The 24,657-nt window shown below is 41.6% G+C and overlaps 2 protein-coding genes across 3 annotated transcripts in view; both read left to right on the top strand.

Moving 5' to 3' along the window:
* The first annotated feature begins 109 nt into the window (after positions 1-109).
* lrit3a (info leucine-rich repeat, immunoglobulin-like and transmembrane domains 3a) lies at positions 110-7,346 on the top strand. Its single transcript, XM_058397728.1, has 4 exons — positions 110-1,364; positions 2,372-2,838; positions 4,125-4,430; positions 5,116-7,346. Exons 1-4 carry the CDS (start codon positions 1,267-1,269, stop codon positions 6,111-6,113), a joined length of 1,869 nt encoding a protein of 622 aa, XP_058253711.1. The 5' UTR covers positions 110-1,266; the 3' UTR covers positions 6,114-7,346.
* Positions 7,347-8,070: 724 nt separating this feature from the next.
* egf (epidermal growth factor) overlaps positions 8,071-24,657 on the top strand; it is a 39,662-nt gene continuing 23,075 nt past the window's right edge. For both annotated transcript variants that reach the window (XM_058396387.1, XM_058396386.1), the window contains exons 1-11: positions 8,071-8,631; positions 10,731-10,927; positions 11,300-11,481; positions 13,804-14,034; positions 14,977-15,185; positions 15,409-15,510; positions 16,306-16,428; positions 16,531-16,653; positions 16,726-16,851; positions 17,152-17,288; positions 17,820-17,965. In XM_058396387.1, the coding sequence (XP_058252370.1) occupies positions 8,463-8,631; positions 10,731-10,927; positions 11,300-11,481; positions 13,804-14,034; positions 14,977-15,185; positions 15,409-15,510; positions 16,306-16,428; positions 16,531-16,653; positions 16,726-16,851; positions 17,152-17,288; positions 17,820-17,965 (1,745 nt within the window). In that variant the 5' untranslated portion in view covers positions 8,071-8,462. The remainder of the gene's footprint in view (positions 8,632-10,730; positions 10,928-11,299; positions 11,482-13,803; positions 14,035-14,976; positions 15,186-15,408; positions 15,511-16,305; positions 16,429-16,530; positions 16,654-16,725; positions 16,852-17,151; positions 17,289-17,819; positions 17,966-24,657) is intronic.

The following is a 24,657-nucleotide window of genomic DNA, read 5'->3' as shown; positions in this document are numbered from 1 at the left end:
TCTCTCTCTCTCTCTCTCTCTCTCTCTCTCTCTCTCTCTCTCTCTCACATTAGCATCATCACTCCACTGATATACTGAAGATGGGTTTGTGTTTGTTTTAAAAAGAAATGATGATCACTTTAATTTAAATAAGTAGAACTATTTAATAAGTAGAACTATTTAATAAGTAGAACTATTTAATACTCTCTCTCTTTCACTCTCTCTCTCTCCTTCTCTTCATCTGTCACTCTCTCTCTCTCTCTCTCTCTCTCTCTCTGTGCTCCGATACTGAACTGCTGGCTTTCACTAGCATTAGCAACATTAGCATCATCACTCCACTGATATACTGAAGATGGGTTTGTGTTTGTTTTAAAAAGAAACGATGATCACTTTAATTTAAATAAGTAGAACTATTTAATAAGTAGAACTATTTAATACTCTCTCTCTTTCACTCTCTCTCTCTCCTTCTCTTCATCTGTCACTCTCTCTCTCTCTCTCTCTCTCTCTCTTTCTCTCTCTGTCTTAGTAAAAAAACTCTTCCTTTGTAAAAATCTGTCAGTTAATTTTTACATTTTTTGGTCAAACTCTCAGTGAATCCTGGCTGAACACTGAGTGTGAGTCTGGGAACACACACACACACACACACACACCTAGGTGCGATTTCTCCAGTTCCACAGTTCCACCTACAGGTATATTTTGAAGAGGAAGCCCAGAGAGCTCTTGTGTTGTGTAGGAGGATGATGAAGGAGTGTTAGATGACTGTGATGTTTAAAGTGCTCCCCCTGGAGGTGAGGGGTATGTACAAACTACATGTGCTGTATAAAATACTTACAGCTAATACACACAGCTTTATAGAAGAGAGAGAGAGAGAGTGAGAGAGAGAGAGAGAGAGAGATACAGGGAGAAAGAAAGAGAGAGAGAGAGAGATGCAGAATGAGTGAGAGAGAGAGAGAGAGAGAGAGAGTGCAGAGACAGACAGAAAATAAACAGAATCAGGTCACATGATTGGGGAACCTCTGTTAGCCGATTAGTTTGTCCTGAAAGGTCATCACCTTTCCTTTCTAACACACATACACACACACACACACTCTCTCTCTCTCTCTCTCTCTCTCTGTTAGAAATCCTCTGTAATCCATCCTCACCTGCATACCGTCTCTTCGTCTCAGTGTGAAGCTGCAGGATGAAGAGCCGCTCGCCTTCAGCGTGGATTCCCGAGTGTGTTTGAAACTGTGTGTGTGTGTCTGTGTGTGTGTGATGTGTGTGAGTGTGTGTGGGACTCAGTGAAGGATGCGGTGTATCCTGGCGTTTCAGGTGCTGCTGTGCTGTTGGAGCGTAGCGCAGCCTTTTTGCCCCTCACAGTGCACCTGTGTGTTCCACGGGACCAGGTAACACACACACACAACACACACACACACACAGAGGGAGAGTTTTTTTATTGATGGAGTTTTGAAGCAAACTTCTGCTGAATTTCTCTGATTTAAATGTAAAAATAGTTGTAAAAATATAAATATGTAATTAATAATTAATAATAGAATTCATATGAATTTACAGCATCATTTCCATTCCTGCGATATCAGCTCCATCACGACTTTTAGTGCAGGATTTTAAAATAATTTTTAAGTATTTATTATGGAGATGAAAAGAAAGCAGGGTATAACTTTTTATTTAATTTTTTTGTTACTTTAATTGTATTTTAAAAGCTACAATTAAATTTCTATAAACTGTAAATATTAGCAACAGGACAGAATATTGTTATGTATTTTGACATATTTAGATAGAAACATCTTCTACAGAAAAGCCCACTGTAAAATAAAAAGAAAAGAATTTAAAAAAGAAAGAATAAAAAAAATAATAAATCATTATAAAAATAAATTATTTTTTAAATAAATGTATCTTTTGAAAAGTGGTGAAGATGGTGATGATGATGATGTGTGTTCAAGCAAAAATGTAAATGCAAAAAATTTAATAAAAATATTAAAATTCATAAAAATAATAACATAAAACATCTGAAATCCTGTGCATATTTTCTATAAATACAATAAATAAAGATGAATTTGGTTTTCAAGAGAGCTAACAAATTATTAAAAATAATTTTTTGCAAATAAAACAATAAAATCCAATTAAAAAAATTCTACATTTAATAATTTAAACAAAGCACAACCAAACACAAACAAAAAAATAGCAACCTGATTATTTTTACTTTTCAAAAATTCTTTCCAAGTTACCTTAGGTAGCTAGCTAAATGCTAAACAAAGCCTTATGGCTGTGTAAAAATCTTCTCATGTCTTGTTAGCACATTTGATTAGCATAAATATTCTTAAATAATTTTAACATTAGGAATTTATTTTCACTGTACAATAGAATGTACAGATTTTTTGTAATCTCCCGACAGGACGGTGCTGTGTAACGACCCCGACACGTCCGAGATCCCCGTCAATGTCCCTTTGGACACGGTGAAGCTGCGTGTGGAGAAAACAGCGGTGCGTCAAGTAAAAAATGAGGCGTTTTACTACCTGACCGATCTTAGGTATCTGTGGCTCACCTACAACTCCATCAGCTCTGTGGATCTTTCCAGCTTCTACAACCTGAACGTCCTGCATGAGCTCCGTTTGGATGGAAACCAGATCTCCATGTTCCCCTGGGAGGCCCTCAGAGAAATGCCTGTTCTCAGGACGTTGGATCTGCACAATAATCGAATAACAAGCATTCCTGTAGAAGCTGCAGCTTACCTGGTGAACATCACCTACCTGGACATCTCCAGCAATAAGCTAATCACCTTACCCTCAGACCTTCTGGACATCTGGAGTCCCTTTTCCAGAGTGATTCCCACAGGCAGTTCCTCTCAGAAGATCATACTGGGTGAGTGATGATGATGATGATGATGATGATGATAAGGGATTCACAGTAGGTTTAGGGGGTACACTGAGCCACTGAAGAGCTTCAGTTAATGCTCCTCAGAATCAGAATGTGGGGAACTGTGATGTCAGAGATGTTGACCATAGCCCTTTTCCGCTCATGTGTGTGTGGTTCATGAGTACAGATCTCACATGTATCTTAAAAGGTAGGAGTTTAATAGAAGAATTCTGGGCTTGTAATTTCAAAACCCTTCATGAGACCCTGGAGGATCCGATTAACCGTATCTGACCTGCTTGATTTTCTGCAGTGGGTTTATCGTGGCTAAAGATAACTGGAGCTTCTGTGTGTGCATGCTTCACCTCACTTAAGAACAGCTTAATCTGTTAATTCAGTTTCCACATGCCAGTCAGGTTTAAGTTGATCTGTAGACTTCGTGTAAACATAATGAACCAGGTGATTATCACATAACCTGCATGATATCATCAGCAGAATGTCAAATATCCAGTCAAATATTCTTCGTGTTAATAATAAGGAACCTATGTGGTGCTTTTTTTCATGGTGCTGCTAAATTTTGGACTGGAAGCACTAAAAGGAACCGTACATGAGGAAGAGTGATTAAAGGATTATGGAAAGTATCAGCTGCACCTTGGTGTTCTTCTCCATACAGTTGTTCCTGTTCTTCAGGCAAACGACATATTTTGTGTTTACTGTCAGCAAACCTGAGGTTCTCCTAGAGACAGAGTTATGAATGATGATCTGCTGAAGTAAATCACCTGGCCTTTTACTGCTTGTGTTGGAAACACTTCAGGATGTTTAACATACGGCTTCCTGTAGGCCTCAGATGACAACATGAGCTTCCAGAAGCTACAGTCAGGTTCAGACATACAGAGGTTTTACTTGTAAGAAGATACTAATGCTAAAAGAATCTTTCTCAAACAACTATTCTTCCATTCTTAGCCTTGCTAGCAAACCTGGCTACCAGTTTTATTTACAGAATAATGTTGTATATATTGTTAGAAAGTTTGCTGGTGAATATATCTACCTGCTTTATTTGTACAGTGTAATATTTAGCGTTATTATTTTGGACTTTTGGAGGTTAATTGGCTAATTCACTAGTTTATAACGTTTTCTAGAATGCTTGGGTCTGCTGTTGGAAAAATTCAGACTTTTTTTGCTATCAGAAATCACCAAAAGTGTTTTATTAACCATTTATTCAAAATACAGAAAAGACAAAGTAATTAAATAAAATAGAAAAAACAACACAACATAAACACCTTCAATGTTTCTAGGACTCCAGGACAACATGTGGTACTGCGACTGCCACATGTCCAAACTCATCGAGATGTCCAAGATGGCCGAGGCTCCTGTGGTGCTGATGGACCCATTGGTGACCTGCAGTGGCCCGGAGAACCTGGCTGGGGTTCTGTTTAAACGAGCAGAACTGGATCAATGCGTTAAACCGATAGTGATGACATCAGCCACGAAGATCATGTCTTCCCTCGGCAGTAACGTGCTCCTGCGCTGTGACGCTACGGGATATCCAACCCCGACCCTGCTGTGGAGCAGAGAGGAGGGGTCAGCGCTCAGTAACCCTGGTAACAATCAGCTCCAGTCCACTGCACACTCTAGAGGGCACTACAGCTTTTAATAGGTGGTCTGCTGTCGGGGATGTCGTAGCTTAGTGGTTGAGGTGTTGGGTTACTGATCAGAAGGTTGTGAGTTTGAATTCCAGGTCCACCAAGCTGCCACTGCTGGGCCCCTGAGCCCTTTAACCCTCAGCTGTATAAAATTAGAGAAATTATAAGGCATCTGCCAAATGCTGTAATTCTTTAATAAACTTAACAAATGGCTTTCATTAGCTGACATTAGCCAACAGCATTGTAGATGATTTGACAAGCTAGCAAGTGACCAGTTGTCATGAATTTGGGGCCATTTTAGAGAACCCTAACCCTAACCCTAAGAAATCAGATTGAGTTATTGTTGCTCACAACCCTGTAGCACCACCAACCCTGTAGCACCACCAACCCTGTAGCCCCACCAACAGGCAACATTTTAAGCTTCACTTTAAGTTACTTGAATCTTACGACTCAAGTATGACTGAATTTAATTTGTTAATGTAAATGATTTCTATAAAGAATTAAAGAAAACATATTATATGTTTTAAATGTATGAGATCTGTTACTTCTTGAAGGACCTTAGCAACCCATCATTTTCAAAACCAGTAACAAAATGGAAATAATTTTTTTAACGATGAGTGTAATTCCTCTTTCCATGCTTCAGTTGTTCAGGAATCCCCAGGTGAAGGTGTTCGCTGGTCTATCCTGAGTCTGCAGGAAATTGTCTTGAAGGACACTGGTGTTTACCGCTGCAAGGCAAAGAACCTTGCTGGAAGTGCAGAAGCCTCCATCACGCTATCGTTAGCTGGGATGGACCTCACGACTCCATCTCTTACCTTCAACAGGACTGTTCCTGCTGTTCCAGAGGCCGTGATTTCCCTTTCTGCCACCACCACCACCACCACGTCTAAACCATCTCTGACTACACTGCAATCTATAGCTAACAAGCTAAACTTAGGCCCAGGTGGAGGCATCCAGAGATCTCCACCTGCTGGAAATACATCCAAGATGGAGCAAAGCAAAAATGGCCTCAAGGATATTCGTAAGAAGGGTAGCTCATACTTCAGAGATGTAGAGGTGGTTGAGGAAACAGGAGACAGTGCAGTGGTGCTGTGGATGAGTGAGGGCTTTCCCACTGAACTGCCCCTATCAGTGGTATACTTTCCATACGATGCAGAGGAGATAAAAGAGACGGTGGACACTGAAGTTGGAAATGGTAAACTTCTTCTCGAGAACCTGTTTCCCAACCAGATGTACACAGTCTGTTTGGTTCCCAAAGGAGGGAAAGAGCAATGTGTGAACTTTAGCACCTTGGATACCGTTCTGGATGTTGAACCAAACAGGTGGCTGCTGATCATCTGTGGAATTGCTTGTGTTTTTGCTCTTCCTCTCATTGTTCTCCTTCTCTACAAGATCTCGTTGCTGTACTGTAAAAAGAGCAGCAGCAGGAAAAACCAAATGGACAATGATCTTTCCAAAGAGACCTACGTGAAATTTGAGACTCTGGCGATGCAGCAGAGGACGCTGAATGGACAGGCGAGCGATCTCTGGACACGACGGCTGACCCAGGAGTCAGAGAGGATGCTCCTTTGCTCACGTTCAAGTATAGACTCACAAATGACCTACAAAAGTGACAATTCACGATTCGAGTACCTTTGCTAGCTCCTTGTGAGTGTGTAGCAGTGTAGCACTAGGGGTTTTTGTGGTAATTCTGTTCTTTTTATGTGTAGTCACATCACACCTCCCAGAAGATCTCCCAACACTGTCCTGTAGAATGGTTTTTTTCTTAATTTACATATTGAAACAGAAATAGTTAAATCAACACAGTAGACTCTCCACAGCTATTGGACTGATGCGACATTTTCCTCTACCTCACTGACAGCAAGCATCTGCCATTGGTAGTGAGCTGCTTATATGCAATGAGATAAAAAGTCCACCAGATGAGTTCCTCAGGTTCCCTCTAGAGGAGCCTTTATATCTCCATAGAAGGAAATATCACTATTACTGTTTATTCCAGGTAAAAAGCATTTAGAAAGATAAATAAGTGTACTGATCCAGAGAGCCTTTAAAGAACTGTTTTAGTTCTAACATGTGTCCTATCAGAAAGCTCCAAGTACAACTCTAAGGAGGCTATAGCCCTTTAAAGAACCCTTGAAGAACCTTTTTAATAAACCAAAATTTTTTTAATTTCTCATCAGTTATAAGGACTATTATAAAGAAAATAACTAGAAAATAATTAGCAGGGTTCCTTAAGGGTTCTTAACATCTATGAAAGGGTTCCACAGCAGAGATAATTCCAAACAAATCTACTTCAGAAAGCTTAGAAAGTATAAATGTTCACAGAACCTATGAAGAACACGTTTTTTAAAGAGTGTAGGTTTCTAAAGGGGTTCTATTAGAAAGCATTTCTAGGAAAGAAACCCAAGTCCTATCAGAAATGGTTCCAAGAAGAAACTTTTTAGAAGGAAATATTCTTATATATCCAAAGTATCATTAAAGAGCCTTCGCAGAACCGCTTTTTCTAAGAATGGAATCATTTCTGGTAAGGAAACACTGAGGTTCTGCATATTAACCTTAAAGGTTCAGTCAAAGAGACAGTCAAAGTCAAAGGTTCAGTCAAAAGTTCCAACTGTTTATAATTTATTTATTTATTTATTTGTAATGTATTTAACTCTTTTTTAATGGTATGCTTTAATGCTTTACACTTACTAGTTCATTTATAGATGTGTGCAAATTTTTTTAACAGCTAGATGAAATGCTAATGTGGATCTCTGCTACTTCATGTGATGTACTTATATACCACAAGTGTGTGAGTTTAGCTAAACTGTGTTTTTGTGGGTTTTAATTCTTTGGCATTTAATTAACTGAAAAAACTGAAACTGAAAAAAAGTAATAAATGGAGTTTTGTTGCACTGAAGAACATTAATCTTCTGTAATTTACTTGGCTACATTTGCATAGGATCATGTGAGATTTTATGACATCATAGTTTTTAACATCATTATTGAAGTGAGTACAAAACATGGAAATAAATAATAAATAAATAGTTGTCATTATAATCTAGAAATATTTAACATTTTATAATTTTAGTTAAAAAAGTTTAAAATATTTTTTATAGATGATAATATATATATTATTATTTATTTAAATGAGATTTTACAATTAAAAACAAACTGTAATCAGGTAGTGAATGCAGACCTTTCTTACAACAAGTTGCAAAGTCATGTACATGTCCTGTCTGGTTTATGTGGGAACACAGGGCTGCTATTGTGCGTATGTGTGTGTGTGTGTGTGTGTGCATGCCATGGTAGGAGGATCAGCAATGTTGATGTGAATGACAATAATGCAGACGAGTGGGTAAACAACAACAAAAAACAGGCCAGGTCTGATAAAGTGCTCTTGTCCTGTGGGCTGGGGGAGGGGGGGGGGCTGGGGGGGGGTTATTTGGAATATTTATTATTATTATTTTATGTATTACATTTTATGTATTACATTTATTTACATGTCTAAGAGTGAGAGAGGTCTGAATGAACTGCACTGGTCTGGTTTATATAAGTCCCTAGTGGTCTAAGTAAATTACCCCTCTTAATGTATTACACACACACACACACACACACACACAGAGTTGCTGACAGTTTGTGCATTCAGAAAGCAGGTTCAGAGATTAACAGTGGAAGAAAAAAGATAGATATCAAAACACAGAGCGCAGACGAACCTCGGCATGTGTCACATTCACCACGGGGATGTCAGGAATTTCATACTTTGCTTCCAAAACAGCTAGAGGACAGACTGAAGTGTGCAAGAGAGAGAGCAAGTGGACAGAGGAGTGAGAGCATGGTGTTTTGAGCAGTGTGTAGAGGTTTTGTCCTGAATGCTGTGGTATGTTCTCACTATTCTCTCCAGCTCGGGGATGTAAAATGTAAATTCTCTGGTAGGTCACTAGAGACTTGTCCTGTGTCCCCTCTCCCTTTCACACTCTCCTGACCCTTGTGGAGTAGACATGTGCGGAGGTCATGCCTGCTGTTCCCAGGGGACGAGTGATCTCAGGGGCACGTAAACGCCGAAGTGGGATTATGAGTTTGGGGAGATTAACGGCCATTTTACACCTGATCTTCTGGGTGGAGAACAGCCACGCTGATACATCCACATCATGCTGGACATCAGGAAACCGGAGCTGTGTGGGTGAGTAAAATATACGCCTCATCATTCAGAGAAAATGCACAATATTTCAGTCAAACTTCAGCAAATGGATGTCTGACTGGTCCGGTTCCTCTTATGGTTTCTCCCTCATGTCATCTCAGGGAGGTTTCCACACCACTGTCACCTCTGGGATCTAATCCTGCATCTGGAATTCTGTACAACTTCTGTGTGATAACATCTGCACAAATAAAACTGAACACAATTCAATAAAACACATGACAGAACATGAACTGAGTCAAAGTCAGATGTTAGCCATTACAGTAAGAGCTGACCATTTTTAATGAAACTATGTAACGGTCACCTCCTAGAGGCCCTGTCTACAACTTGCTACGGGTCAGGTAACAGCGTACACCTATATATAAACAAATGTGTGTAGCTGTGCTACAACTATTTCTGATTTAAATCTGGTATTCTTCAAGGATAAGTGTTAATAGTCTAGATTTAATACACGATAAAAATTAAATAGGTGATGAAAGCAAACATTTGTAGACCAAATTTAGAAACACATTACAGTATTATACAAATAATCCAGAAATAGTGAATCTTTTTATTTATTTTTTTTAATGAACGTTTCTGGTTTCTGGTTAAATTTAAAGCAGAATGTGCTAAAAACAAAGATGAAGTCATATCATGTTTAAAGAAATATGAACTTTAAATAACATGACAGGAAAAGACTTCACATTTTACACTTGGAAAGTAAAGGCTTGCTTTTCAAAGTACTTCAAGACGTGAGAAGTCAGTTGCTAGGCAACTAGAAAACACACACACACACACACACAAACACTATTAGTTTGCTAATCTCATGTTAAGTCTGTTAAGTCTTTTAAACAAATATGTGAAGGCACAGTGACAAATAAAATGCACATAAAACTATAGAGAACCTCAATATCTACCTCAGAATTGTTGGTAGATTATTAAAATAAAGCAGTTTCTTTGACTAAAATGACACTAATTACACTTATCTTTGTGCTAAAGGAAATACCGAGTGTTCTAGCATGTGGAGGAACCTCAAGTCAAATGTGAACACTATGAGCAGTGTGTACACTTTAAATAAAGGGCATAAGCTAATAATCATGCTAATAATTAGCTCTGGGCAATGTTAAGCTAATATTAGGGCTGGATAGGGTTTTTTAAGTAACAGTGACAATAAAACCAACAGAAATCTGTCAGGAATATCAACATTTACCTCAGAAGTGTTGACCAATTAATTATTTAATATACTATGACTGCAGACCAGTGTGTATGAAGTGTATGATCAGTCAGGAGTGTGTGAACAGGACTACGAGTGTGTGAGCTGGGAAGTGTAGTCCATGGCAGCCATGTTTGTAGGCTGAATCTTATAACAACTTTAAAAACATGGCTGTTTTAAAAAAGGCAGTTTGTGTGTATATTCTAAACACTGAGGTATTATTACACTTTAGTGTTTTGTAGGAAGAATGATGTAAATTTTGCCTCAGATATGTTGGTAAAATACTAAGCGCCTCGGTTCAGCACAGAAAACATCCTTTATCACGGGTTGCTCGGGAAACGCCGGCTTTTCTTCCTCAGGAATCGGCGCTGGTTGTGAACTTCAGCACATTATGGCGAGGAGCAGTGTGTCACTGAACGACAATAATTCAGTGTGAAAGCTTTTTTAGAAGAAAAGAGTGTCACAAAATCTCCATCACCAGAGCAACCAGAGATCCAGTTATTCACCACAAAGCCTTTTGTTTACTGACGGCGCTTTTGTCTTTTCACATAAAGCTCCTCCTGAATTTGGATTTTTGGTGAAGTCTAAGATTATAGGCCTCAGGATGAGAAGAGTGGAAGCTTCTAGACCTGAGGATGAGAAAAGCAGAAACTTGTGGAAGGAAAGTTGTAGGAGTTTGTGGGTCTCAGGTTTACAGGATTTATTTGGAAATAATACTGACTAGAGAGGAGGCTGTATTTATAGAGATTTACAGAACTTAATAATATTACACACTAGACATGCTTTATCAAGACAATAATTATGAATGAATTATGGGATTTAATGTAATGTATGTATTGTTAATGTTTACGTCAATGTAACTGAATTAATGCTGATGTGGTTTGGTGTACAGATCCCGAGCCGTATTTGCTTGTTGGCTTCAGAAACGCTATTGTCCTGACCGACTTGGACGGCAGTGGTCAAAAACGGCTCGTCTCTGGCGTGGGAAACGGCCTGGTGGACTTCCATTACAGGGAAGGAAGGGTGTATTGGGTCGACACACACACAGGAGTCCTGAGTCGGGTCAACTTGGATGGGACACACGCTCAGGTGATCATCATGTCATTAGGAATTTTCATGTCATTGTGTGAATTTTATAGGACAAGATGAAGATGAATGCTAATCCTAGCCTTTTATCTGCAAATAAAAACATGTGCTCAGTTCTCTTTGGAAAATGTGTCCAATTTCCTACAAAATTATTTAAATTGATCATCACTGAGATTAACTGATCTTTGTTGTAGCTTTATTAGGTCATAAAATATCAAATTTATGACAAAATAGTTTAAAGCAACACAATTTGTTATATTCATAAATGAATGAATTCAGGAACAGTAGCTTTTCTGTAAAGTGCAGCTTTAAAAATTCTGTTCGGATTTATTTAGTGTTGTTGAGTTCCTGAGAGAATTTGTCACATCTTTCTAGAGACTTCTGTCACTGGGGAAAGGAATCTCAGGCCTGGCTGTGGACTGGAGAGAAAACTCATTGTACTGGAGCAGCAGGAAAACCGGGACGATCCGGAGAGCGGATACAGATGGACGCAACGTGAAAACTGTCCTGAGAGACCTGACTCAGCCCAGCAGCGTGGTCACTGATCCAAACACAGGGTAAAAAATTTTAGATTTAGTTATTTTCTATCACTGATTCATTTTCTGTAACAGCAGACAGCTGAAAAAGTAAAAAAAAAATTATTTCTTTATTCATAATAAATGATGTGTTATTATTGTTCCTATAATAACAGAGCATTAAAAATTATATGAGGTGTTTATTTAAGATTTTTTGAAGGAGTCTCCAGTGTCAAATTTGATGAGTTTTCTCAGTGGTTTCAGGATAACATGAGAATAAAGTGAGACAGGTCAGGGAAAGACTGTTTATAGCTGCTATAATGAAAATAAGAACAGGAACTGTTCTGAAAAGAACAGGCATTTAATGTAATAATAAATGAATAAAATGTCACGTCATTATTGAACTTATATTTGCTGATAAACTGCTGTGGTAAAAGAGTTGAGTAAGACTTGATATAAACATAATAACAGGTGATAAAGTCCGCTCTATCCCTCTATCCACACTGTCACTGATTATTTTACTAGAACAGCACAGGTCAGGTCTTTTCATATCCCACAGCGTGTGTATGAAGGTGTAAACCACACACTCACACCTGTTTGCGTAACCAGCTTGTCAAACAGAGAGAGCCAAAAGGTCAGCGCAAATACCACAAAGTTTGTTTAAATCTTAAAAACCTGAATCCTAGAAGGCAGAAGACAAGAGAGAGAGAGAGAAAGAGAGAAAGAGAGAGAGAAAGAGTCTGAGGTCGTTCTGAGGTGTGACGTTAATCAGAGTGTTGATCTTCCAGCGTCACTGAGCAGAGCGGCCGTGGAAGCAGATACCTGAGATCCAAACAAATAAATATATAAATAAACAAATACAAATAAATAAATAAACGTTGTTTACCTCTCTGTGATTGGTCCCTGAGTGTCACATGATATTGTTTTGGTCTCATGACATCTCATCAACCTGGCAGTTTGAGTCAAATTACTAATTTTACAAAAAAGAAGGAAAAAAAAGAAGAAAAGTTCAGCACAAAAGCCACCAACCAAGTAAGTGTGAATAAAAACAATGTGTGACAAAAAATGAACATTATTTTCATTATATCGAAATACAAAGAGCAAACGTTAGCTTTCATGAGTTTTCATGAAAGTTCCATGAGTTAGCATATCTAGCTAATCAAACTCTGAGAGAGAAAATGTTCGATGAGTATTAGCTCCTGATCCTGTAGCGTCTGCACTTTCACACTCCACAGCACCTGTGTTATTTTTCTTTCTATGACTTTATTTCTGCAGACAGTTTGTTGTATGGAGACAAAAAAAATCAGACACCTAAAAAAAGGCACACGTCAGTTAGCATCAAAAGACACCTCACAACAACAACAACAACAACAACAACAACAACATGTGTACTATTTGTTAAATCCTGGTTAAATTCTGAATCACAGATGACGGATGACCGAACCTCCTGCTGAGCAAACGGCTAAAAACCCTGCTAGCATGATGGTGCTAGCTTCAGACGGTCAGATTTTTCCAGACATGGCTGTCACGTAGGTGTAAAATCTGCCTGTCTCACACACTGAGGCTTCTTCTGCTCACAGATATCTCTCAATGTGCTGCTCGGCACTTACTAACCAAAATGACAAACACTTTGGGTTAGCGGCTGGCTAGCACTCAGGCTACAGAAACAGCCACAATGAGCTCATCTTGGATTCTCTGGATCTCGTGCTGTGTTCAGTTTTCCTCAGATGTTTATAGACCTCTGAGTGCAGAGGTTATGATTATGATGTAGTGAAAATTCCAGCAGATTTGTTTAGTAGAAATAGAATGTGTGAAAAAAAAGAATGTTTCATTCATTCATTCATTCATTCATTCATTCATTCATTTATTTATTTATTTATTTATTTATTTATTTATTTATTTATTGTATCATCTAATGTGATTTTCTGTGCATTCTTAAATCTGAAAATTAAATTTATTTTACAATATGGCGAAAGAACAATATTAATATTTATATCATAATAATTATTGTGATTTTAGAGTCATTAAGAGTAATGAAATAATTATGGGAAATAGTTTGAATAATAATGAATTAAATAATGAATTTAAAAATGGATAATTAAATAATTATGTGATTAATATACATTTATTATTACATATAATTATTTTATATAAATTTATTATTTTTCTTTTTTAAATATTTTTTCTTTAAATTTATTTATTTATTTATTTATTCATCCTGAAAAATGTTATAATCCATTTCAATCAGCCGATAAGAAGACACTGTACTGAATTCCTATTGGTGGAGGATGATGGAGAGTTTTAGGACTTTAACTGAGTTTCCTGTGGTCATCATTAAACAGTAAATATTTGTGATCATTACAGATATGTGTTTTGGTTGTCAGCCAGCGTGTTGTCCAGTATCCAGCGCTCAGATCTGACCGGAGGTCTGATCGCCACAGTGTTGAAAACCTCGGACAGATTGTTGTGTTTGGTCAGTGATGTGGTGGAGAGGAAGCTGTTCTGGATTCTTCATTACGAAGCGAATGAGCTCGGCTCTCTCGGCTCCTGCGATTATAACGGCAACGGCGTTAACATCATCAACCAGAGATTAAGGTGAGACTGAAGTCCTGCAGCTAATCATTTAATCAGATCAAATATTCAGTCAAAATGTCTGAGTCTCAATCACAAGAACTGCTCATGCTGCTAGCAAAAATAAAACTTCATTTTAAATTATTCTGCGCATCATTTTAGCTAGTGTTTTTTTTTAAGTAAAATTATTCTATTATATTTATTATATCTCATATATTTAATAAGATAAAGGGTAATTTTGATAAAATTGAAATTTGTAAATAAAACTAATAATGAAATATTTTAAAGTATTCCCTCTAAAACATCATAAAGTCTTTTTAATAAAGAAAAATTATTTTCTAAATGCATAACATAATCTGGGATTGTTGTAAAAGTTAAAAAAAAATTATTAAAATTTATTTTAAAAAATTCCAAATATTTTAATTTAAAATTTTAAGTTTAGAATAAAACCTGTAATAAATTTTTTTAAAGGCTGTAATTGATTGGATTAATTCTACAAATTACATTATTGAAAATGTTTTAATCAGATAAAATATATTTAATTGGCTAAATATAGAATAAATTAATAAAAAAATAAAAACAGCCTTGTTCAAATGTTGTGTGGAGATGATGATGATGATGAAGATGATGATGATGATGACCTCTCTGACTGAACTGAGCGGTTGAGGCGAAGTGTTTGTTCAGTGTCATTTTAGCCACGCTAAAACATTTCTTAGTAATTTACCACCACATCTGAGAGAAATGTTCATGTTGACATCTTGCCTCCACTGATCAATGTTCCTTTTAACGGACTTAACAGATATTTGCTAGCTGGCTAAATCAGTTGGCTAATTTGGCACCCGTCATGCCCAGTTGCCTAGCAACACCGTTCTCACAATTTAAACTACCTGAGTTCAAACCATTCCACTTGAATGCACCCTCAGTCCTTGTGGACTTCTGATCCCATGATTCTGGTGTTAAATGCAGCAGAACAATGACTCCGAAGATGTCCCTGTTCTTGGATTACGTGTATGTGACGGATCCTGCGTCACAGAGTGTAATGAGAGTAAAGAGGCACATGGCAGAACCTCTCAAGGAAGTGAAGGCCATAAAGATGCAGAACGTTCCTGTTGATGTTAAAGTCATCCATCCGACGATTCAGCCTGAGGTGGAAAGCCCAGCTGCCTTCACTCCAGGTGAGTGACCAAACGTCTCACTTTCATTTTCACATCATCATCACCACCTACATCAGCTTTACCAGACACCTGGAAGTGAAATCTTCTCTAAAATTAAACTGCTTTTACACACACATGTGTACACACACACTCACTTTACACACTACACTTCCTGGAAGACGTGTGTGTGTATAATTTGTGACTAAATATTTGATTTGTATTAAAAGGTCGTGTGTGTGTGTAGTGTGTGAGACAGATGGGTGTGTGAATGTGTGTTCCAGCTCTGATGGTCACTGTCAGTGCAAACCTGGCTTCAAGCTCAGCAAACATGGCAACTACTGTGAAGGTAAGGAATGAGAAATATATTAATAAATCATTTCCAGAGCTTCATTTTAAGTTAAATTGTTAAGTTTATTTGTCACATATACATTACTGGACAGTGAAATTCTTTCTTCTCATATTCCATCCTTGGGGGTTGGGGTCAGAGTGCAGGGTCAGCCATGATACAGTGCCCCTGGAGCAGGGTGGGTTGGGGGCCTTGCTCAAGGGCCCAACAGTGGCAGCTGGGAGGTGCTGGGGCTTGAACCCACGATCTTCTGATCAATGATCCAGAGCCTTAACCACTTGGGCTTAACCACAGAGCCTTATCCACAATAGATTTTGAATAATTTAGGGTCTAAGGAGATAAATTAAATGAAATTAAAAGATATTTTTGTAATTTGAACATCATGACATCATTATTTATACTACTGCCATGAAGTGATGGAGTGCTTGGACCCCAAAAATCGCTGCTTGTATGTATGTATATATGTATGCATTTATGTCTGAATGTATTATTATTATTATTATTATTATTATTATTATTATTATTATTATTATTAAATATAAGTAGTGCTTTTTGGGGTTCAAGCACTATAATAATAATAATAATAATAATAATAATAATAATAATAATAATAATAATAATAATAATAATAATAATTTCTATTTATTTGTAATTTTTGTTATTTTTGTTAACAGACTGAATGCATTCATTTTTAAATTTTGTATTAAATTATTTATTTGTAGTCTTTATATATTGATATATTAAGATATAATTTTTGACTCATTTTTACAGTGGTATTTGTGCCCTGTGTTTCAGATCTAAACGAGTGTGCTTTGTGGAATCACGGCTGCTCTCTGGGGTGTGAGAACGTTCAAGGTTCTTATTTCTGCACTTGTCCTGAAGGATACGTTCTTCTGCCCGACCACAGAACCTGCAGAGGTGAGAACACATGCACACAAATACACTCAGTTTTTAAATGATTGTGGTCTCATATATCATAAATCCTATGTCTGTGTGTGTATGTGTGTGTGTGTGTGTTAGAAATGAAGCCATGTGTGGAGAATGGTACGCTGTGTGAACACGCCTGCACACACACACTAGAGGGCGATGTGTGTGTGTGTCCAGTTGGATCCTCCCTAAAGCCTGATGGACGTTCCTGCACAGGTGTGTGTGTGTGTGTGTGTGTGTATGTGTATGTGTGTGTGCTGACTGAATCCATATCTCTGTTCATCTCAGGGTGTGTGTCTGTGGACCGAGGTGGCTGTAGTCAGGTGTGTGTGACGTTGTCGCCTGGGAGGTGGGAGTGTATGTGCCAACCTGGATACCAACTACAGACAGATGGCAAACAATGCAAAGCCTCAGGCATGACCACACACACACACACACATACACACACACACACGCACGGTCAGCTCTGTGAGCTTTCAGACAGAAACACAAAAAATATCAGCCATCAAATGATGTTTTAAAAAATTAGACTCTGCACAATAAGACTGATCTAACTTGGTGTCTAATTTCCAGACTTTTCCCTGTTGCCTAGCAACTTACTACTGTTCCTCATAGTGGAGGTTAGCTGTGGTTCCCTTTCTTATAGAACGACCAAATAACTCACATTACTACTAATTAATATTTTCTTTCTTTCTTTCTTTCTTTCTTTCACAGGTCCTCCAGCGCTGATGCTGTTTGCTAACATGGTGGATGTGAGGAGTGTAAATGTGGATGGATCAGACAGCAGGAGTCTGATGAATGAATCGAAACGTTCCATCATGGCTGTGGACTATGACCCTGTGCAGAACAGAGTATAACACACACACACAAACCCACACACACACACACACACAAACACACACACACACACACACACATGCTAATGTCAGAGACTCGTCCTCACCACACGTGTGCCACTGGCTCCATCTGGTGGCCGAGATCTGCAACTACAGCATCATGTCACTTACTGTAGTACTTTAGTGCAGTAGATAAGAAAACATGGAACACACAGAGGAAAGATATTTTGATGTTCTCAAGCTGGAGAACAAAAGAGAGAATGCTCTTTATTGTTCTCCCGGGAAATTTGGCTCAACAAACACAGATATATATCAGATAATGGATGTGACATGAGGCAGCAATCAGATCTAAAATATAAACAGTGGAGTGTCTTGTACAGTCAGACATAACTCTTTGTGTGTGTGTGTGTGTGTGTGTGTGTGTGAGTTGTGAGAGATGTGTAAGGTGTGTGACGTGTGTAAGATGTGTGAGATGTGTGTGAGTTGTGTGTAAGGTGGTGTGTGTGCAAGTAACTCTGTGTGTGTGTGTGTGTGTGTGTGGTTCAGGTGTATTTTGCTGATACAGAGCGTAAACAGATTGAGGGCGTGTCTGTACATGGAGGTGAGACAGAAGTGCTGATCACTGACCTCGTCTCACCTGAGGGAATCGCTGTGGACTGGACCAACCGCAGACTCTACTGGACTGACAGAGGGTACACACACACACACACACTGCAGGAGCCTACACACACCTCACATGCATTACACACACATAAACTGCCGGACACACACATACACACACACACACCTCACACCTTAGATACACCTGACATACCTTACATACCTTACACACACACCTCACACACACACCTCACACACACACCTCAAACACACACCTCACACCACACACACAACTCATACCACACACACACCTCACACACCTTACACAACTCACACACACCTCACGCACCTCATACATCTCACACACACCTCACACACCTCATACATCTCACACACACCTCACACACCTCACACAGCTCACACACACCTCACACATCTCATACATCTCACACACACCTCACACACCTCACACAGCTCACACACACCTCACACACCTCACACAGCTCACACACACCTCACACACCTCAAACAACTCACACACACCTCAAACATCTCACACACACCTCACACATCTCAAACATCTCACACACACCTCACACATCTCAAACATCTCACACACATCTCAAACATCTCACACACACCTCACACACCTCAAACATCTCACACACACCTCACACATCTCAAACATCTCACACACACCTCACACATCTCAAACATCTCACACACACCTCACACACCTCAAACATCTCACACACACCTCACACATCTCAAACATCTCACACACACCTCACACATCTCAAACATCCACACACATCTCAAACATCTCACACACACCTCACACACCTCAAACATCTCACACACACCTCACACATCTCAAACATCTCACACACACCTCACACATCTCAAACATCTCACACACACCTCACACATCTCAAACATCTCACACACACCTCACACACCTCAAACATCTCACACACACCTCACACACCTCACACAGCTCACACACACCTCACACACCTCACACAGCTCACACACACCTCACACACCTCACACAGCTCACACACACCTCACACACCTCAAACAACTCACACACACCTCAAACATCTCACACACACCTCACACATCTCAAACATCTCACACACATCTCAAACATCTCACACACACCTCACACATCTCAAACATCTCACACACATCTCAAACATCTCACACACACCTCACACACCTCAAACATCTCACACACCTCACACACCTCAAACATCTCACACACCTCACACATCTCAAACATCTCACACACACCTCACACACACCTCACACACCTCACACAGCTCACACACACCTCACACACCTCACACACCTCACACATCTCAAACATCTCACACACACCTCAAACATCTCACACACACCTCACACACCTCAAACATCTCACACACACCTCACACATCTCAAACATCTCACACACACCTCACACACACCTCACACATCTCAAACATCTCACACACACCTCACACACCTCAAACATCTCACACACACCTCACACATCTCAAACATCTCACACACACCTCACACACCTCAAACATCTCACACACACCTCACACACCTCAAACATCTCACACACACCTCACACATCTCAAACATCTCACACACACCTCACACACCTCAAACATCTCACACACACCTCACACACCTCAAACATCTCACACACACCTCACACATCTCAAACATCTCACACACACCTCACACACCTCAAACATCTCACACACACCTCACACACCTCACGCACCTCACACAACTCACACACACCTCACACACACCTCATGCATCTCACACACCTCACACACACCTCACACATCTCAAACATCTCACACACACCTCACACATCTCAAACATCTCACACACACCTCACACACCTCAAACATCTCACACACACCTCACACATCTCAAACATCTCACACACACCTCACACACCTCAAACATCTCACACACACCTCACACACCTCAAACATCTCACACACACCTCACACATCTCAAACATCTCACACACACCTCACACATCTCAAACATCTCACACACACCTCACACACCTTACACATCTCACACACACCTCACACACCTCACGCACCTCACACAACTCACACACACCTCACACACACCTCACACACACCTCATGCATCTCACACACCTCACACACACCTCACACACACCTCACGCATCTCACACAACTCACACACACCTCACGCATTTCACACACACCTCTCACACACCTCACGCATCTCACACACCTCACGCATCTCACACACCTCACACATCTCACACACACCTCACGCAATTCACACACACCTCACACACACCTCACGCATCTCACACACACCTCACACACACCTCACGCACACCTCACGCATCTCACGCACCTCACACATCTCACACACACCTGACACATCTCACACACACCTCACGCACCTCACACATCTCACACACACCTGTGACACCTCACACATCTCACACCCACCTCACACACACCTCACACACCTCACGCATCTCACAGAACTCACACACCTCACGCATCTCACACACCTCACACATCTCACACGCACCTCACACAACTCACACAACTCACACAACTCACACACCTCACACATCTCACACACCTCACACATCTCACACATCTCACACACACCTCACACACACCTCACACACACCTCACACACCTCACGCATGTCACACACCTCACACATCTCACACACACCTCACGCACCTCACACATCTCACACACACCTCACACACCTCACACATCTCACACATCTCACACACCTCACACATCTCACATGCACCTCACGCACCTCACACATCTCACACCCACCTCACACACACCTCACGCATCTCACACATCTCACACACACTTCACGCACCTCACAAATCTCACACACACCTCACATACCTCACACATCTCACACACACCTCACACATCTCACACAAACCTCACACATCTCACACACACCTCACGCACCTCACAAATCTCACACACACCTCACGCACCTCACAAATCTCACACACACCTCATGCACCTCACACACATCACGCACCACACACAACTCACACACACCTCAAGCACCTCACGCACCTCACACATCTCACACACACTGCACACATCTCACACACACCGGATGCACCTCACACATCTCAAACCCACCTCACACATCACCTCATCACACCTCATCACACCTCACACATCTCACACACACCTCACGCATCTCACACACCTCACACATCTCACACGCCCCTCAAGCACCTCACACATCTCACACACACCTCACACACACCTCACACACACCTCACACACACCTCATGCACCTCATGCATCTCACACACCTCACACATCTTACACGCACCTCACGCACCTCACACACTTCACACACACCTCATGCACCTCACGCATCTCACACACACCTCACACACACCTCACACACCTCATGCACCTCACACATCTCACACATCTCACACACACTTCACGCACACGCACCTTCACCACACGCACCTCACACACCTCACGGACCTCACACATCTCACACACACCTGACGCACCTCAAACATCTCACACACACCTCACACACCTCACGCATCTCACACACCTCACACATCTCACACACACCTCACACACACCTCACACATCTCACACACCTCACAGATCTCACACACACCTCACGCACCTCACGCACCTTACACATCTCGAATGCAGCTCACGCACCTTACACATCTCACACACACCTCACGCATCTCACACAACTCACACACACCTCACGCATCTCACACAACTCACACACACCTCACGCATTTCACACAACTCACACACACCTCAAACACACCTCACACACCTCACGCATCTCACACACACCTCATGCATCTCACACACACCTCACGCATTTCACACACACCTCTCACACGCCTCACGCATCTCACACACACCTCACACACCTTACACATCTCACACACACCTCACACACACCTCACACACCTCACACACCTCATGCACCTCACACACCTTACACATCTCACACACACCTCACACATCTCACACACACCTCACACACCTCACGCACCTCACACATCTCACACACACCTCACGCACCTCACACATCTCACACACACTTCACGCACCTCACACATATCACACACACTTCACGCACCTCACAAATCTCACACACACCTCACGCACCTCACACATCTCACACACACCTCACGCATCTCACACACCTCACACATCTCACACGCACCTCACGCACCTCACACATCTCACACCCACCTCACACACACCTCACACACCTCACGCATCTCACACATCTCACACACACCTCACGCACCTCACGCACCTTACACATCTCACACACACCTCACACATCTCAAACATCTCACACACACCTCACGCACCTTACACATCTCACACACACCTCACGCACCTCACGCACCTTACACATCTCACACACACCTCACACATCTCAAACATCTCACACACACCTCACGCACCTTACACATCTCACACACACCTCACACACACCTCACGCATCTCACACATCTCACACACACCTCACACATCTCAAACATCTCACACACACCTCACACATCTCAAACATCTCACACACACCTCACACATCTCAAACATCTCACACACATCTCACACACACCTCACACATCTCAAACATCTCACACACACCTCACACATCTCAAACATCTCACACACACCTCACACATCTCAAACATCTCACACACACCTCACGCATCTCACACATCTCACACATCTCACACACACCTCACACACACCTCACGCATTTCACACACACCTCACACACACCTCACACACGTCACGCATCTCACACACACCTCACGCATCTCACATACACCTCACACACACCTCACGCATCTCACACACACCTCACACACCTCACGCATCTCACACACCTCACACATCTCACACGCACCTCACACACACCTCACGCATCTCACACACCTCACACATCTCACACACACCTCACACATCTCACACACATCTCACACGCACCTCACGCACCTCACACATCTCACACACACCTCACACACACCTCACACACCTCATGCACCTCACACACCTTACACAGCTCACACACACCTCACACATCTCACACGCACCTCACACACACCTCACGCATCTCACACACCTCACACATCTCACACACCTCACACATCTCACACACACCTCACACACACCTCACGCATCTCACACACCTCACACATCTCACACACACCTCACACATCTCACACACACCTCACACACACCTCACGCATCTCACACACCTCACACATCTCACACGCACCTCACACACACCTCACGCATCTCACACACCTCACACATCTCACACACCTCACACATCTCACACACACCTCACACACACCTCACGCATCTCACACACCTCACACATCTCACACACACCTCACACATCTCACACACACCTCACACACACCTCACGCATCTCACACGCACCTCACACATCTCACACACATCTCACACACACATCACACACACCTCACACATCTCACACCCACCTCACACACACCTCAAAACACATCACGCATCTCACACACCTCACACATACCTCACACACACCTCACACACCTCACACACCTTACACATCTCACACACACCTCACGCACCTCACGCACTTTACACATCTCACACACACCTCACACACACCTCACACATCTCACACACCTCACACATATCACACGCACCTCACACACCTCACACATCTCACACACCTCACACATCTCACACGCACCTCACGCACCTCACACATCTCACACACACCTCACACACACCTCACGCATCTCACACACCTCAGACATCTCACACGCACCTCACACATCTCACACACACTTCACGCACCTCACAAATCTCACACACACCTCACATACCTCACACACCTCACACATCTCACACACACCTCACACATCTCACACACACCTCACACATCTCACACACACCTCACGCACCTCACACACACCTCACACACCTCACGCACCTCACGCACCTCACACAACTCACACACACCTCATGCACCTCATACAACTCACACACACCTGACGCACCTCACACATCTCACACACACCTCACACACACCTCACACACCTCACGCATCTCACACACCTCACACACATCACGCATCTCACACATCTCACACGCACCTCACACATCTCACACCCACCTCACACACACCTCACACACCTCACGCATCTCACACGCACCTCACACATCTCAGACCCACCTCACACACACCTCACACATCTCACACACACCTCACGCACCTCACACATCTCACACACACCTCACACGCACCTCACACATCTCAAACATCTCACGCAAACCTCATACACCTAACACACCTCACGCACCTCACACAACTCACACACACCTCATGCACCTCACGCACCTCACACATCTCACACATCTCACACACACCTCACACACCTAACACACCTCACGCACCTCACACAACTCACACACACCTCATGCACCTCACGCACCTCACACATCTCACACATCTCACACACACCTCACACACCTAACACACCTCACGCACCTCACACAACTCACACACACCTCACGCACCTCACACAACTCACACACACCTCACTCACCTCACACATCTCATACACACCTCACACACCTCTCCACCTCACACATCTCACACACACCTCACACACCTAACACACCTCACGCACCTCACACATCTCACACACACCTCAAGCACCTCACGCA

Source organism: Hemibagrus wyckioides, linkage group LG08, assembly GCF_019097595.1.
Source record: "Hemibagrus wyckioides isolate EC202008001 linkage group LG08, SWU_Hwy_1.0, whole genome shotgun sequence".
In the NCBI taxonomy this organism is placed as follows: Eukaryota; Metazoa; Chordata; class Actinopteri; order Siluriformes; family Bagridae; genus Hemibagrus; species Hemibagrus wyckioides.
The sequence above is the reverse complement of the archived record's forward strand: the minus strand, read 5'-3'. Positions and strand labels throughout refer to the sequence as shown.

Excerpts from the sequence above, each read along its gene's own strand:
- lrit3a (XM_058397728.1), top strand. The coding sequence starts at position 1,267 with ATGCGGTGTATCCTGGCGTTTCAGGTGCTGCTGTGCTGTTGGAGCGTA. Across the intron at positions 1,365-2,371 it reads TGTGTGTTCCACGGGACCAG|GACGGTGCTGTGTAACGACC; the intron begins GTAACACACACA and ends ATCTCCCGACAG. Across the intron at positions 2,839-4,124 it reads CTCTCAGAAGATCATACTGG|GACTCCAGGACAACATGTGG; the intron begins GTGAGTGATGAT and ends CAATGTTTCTAG.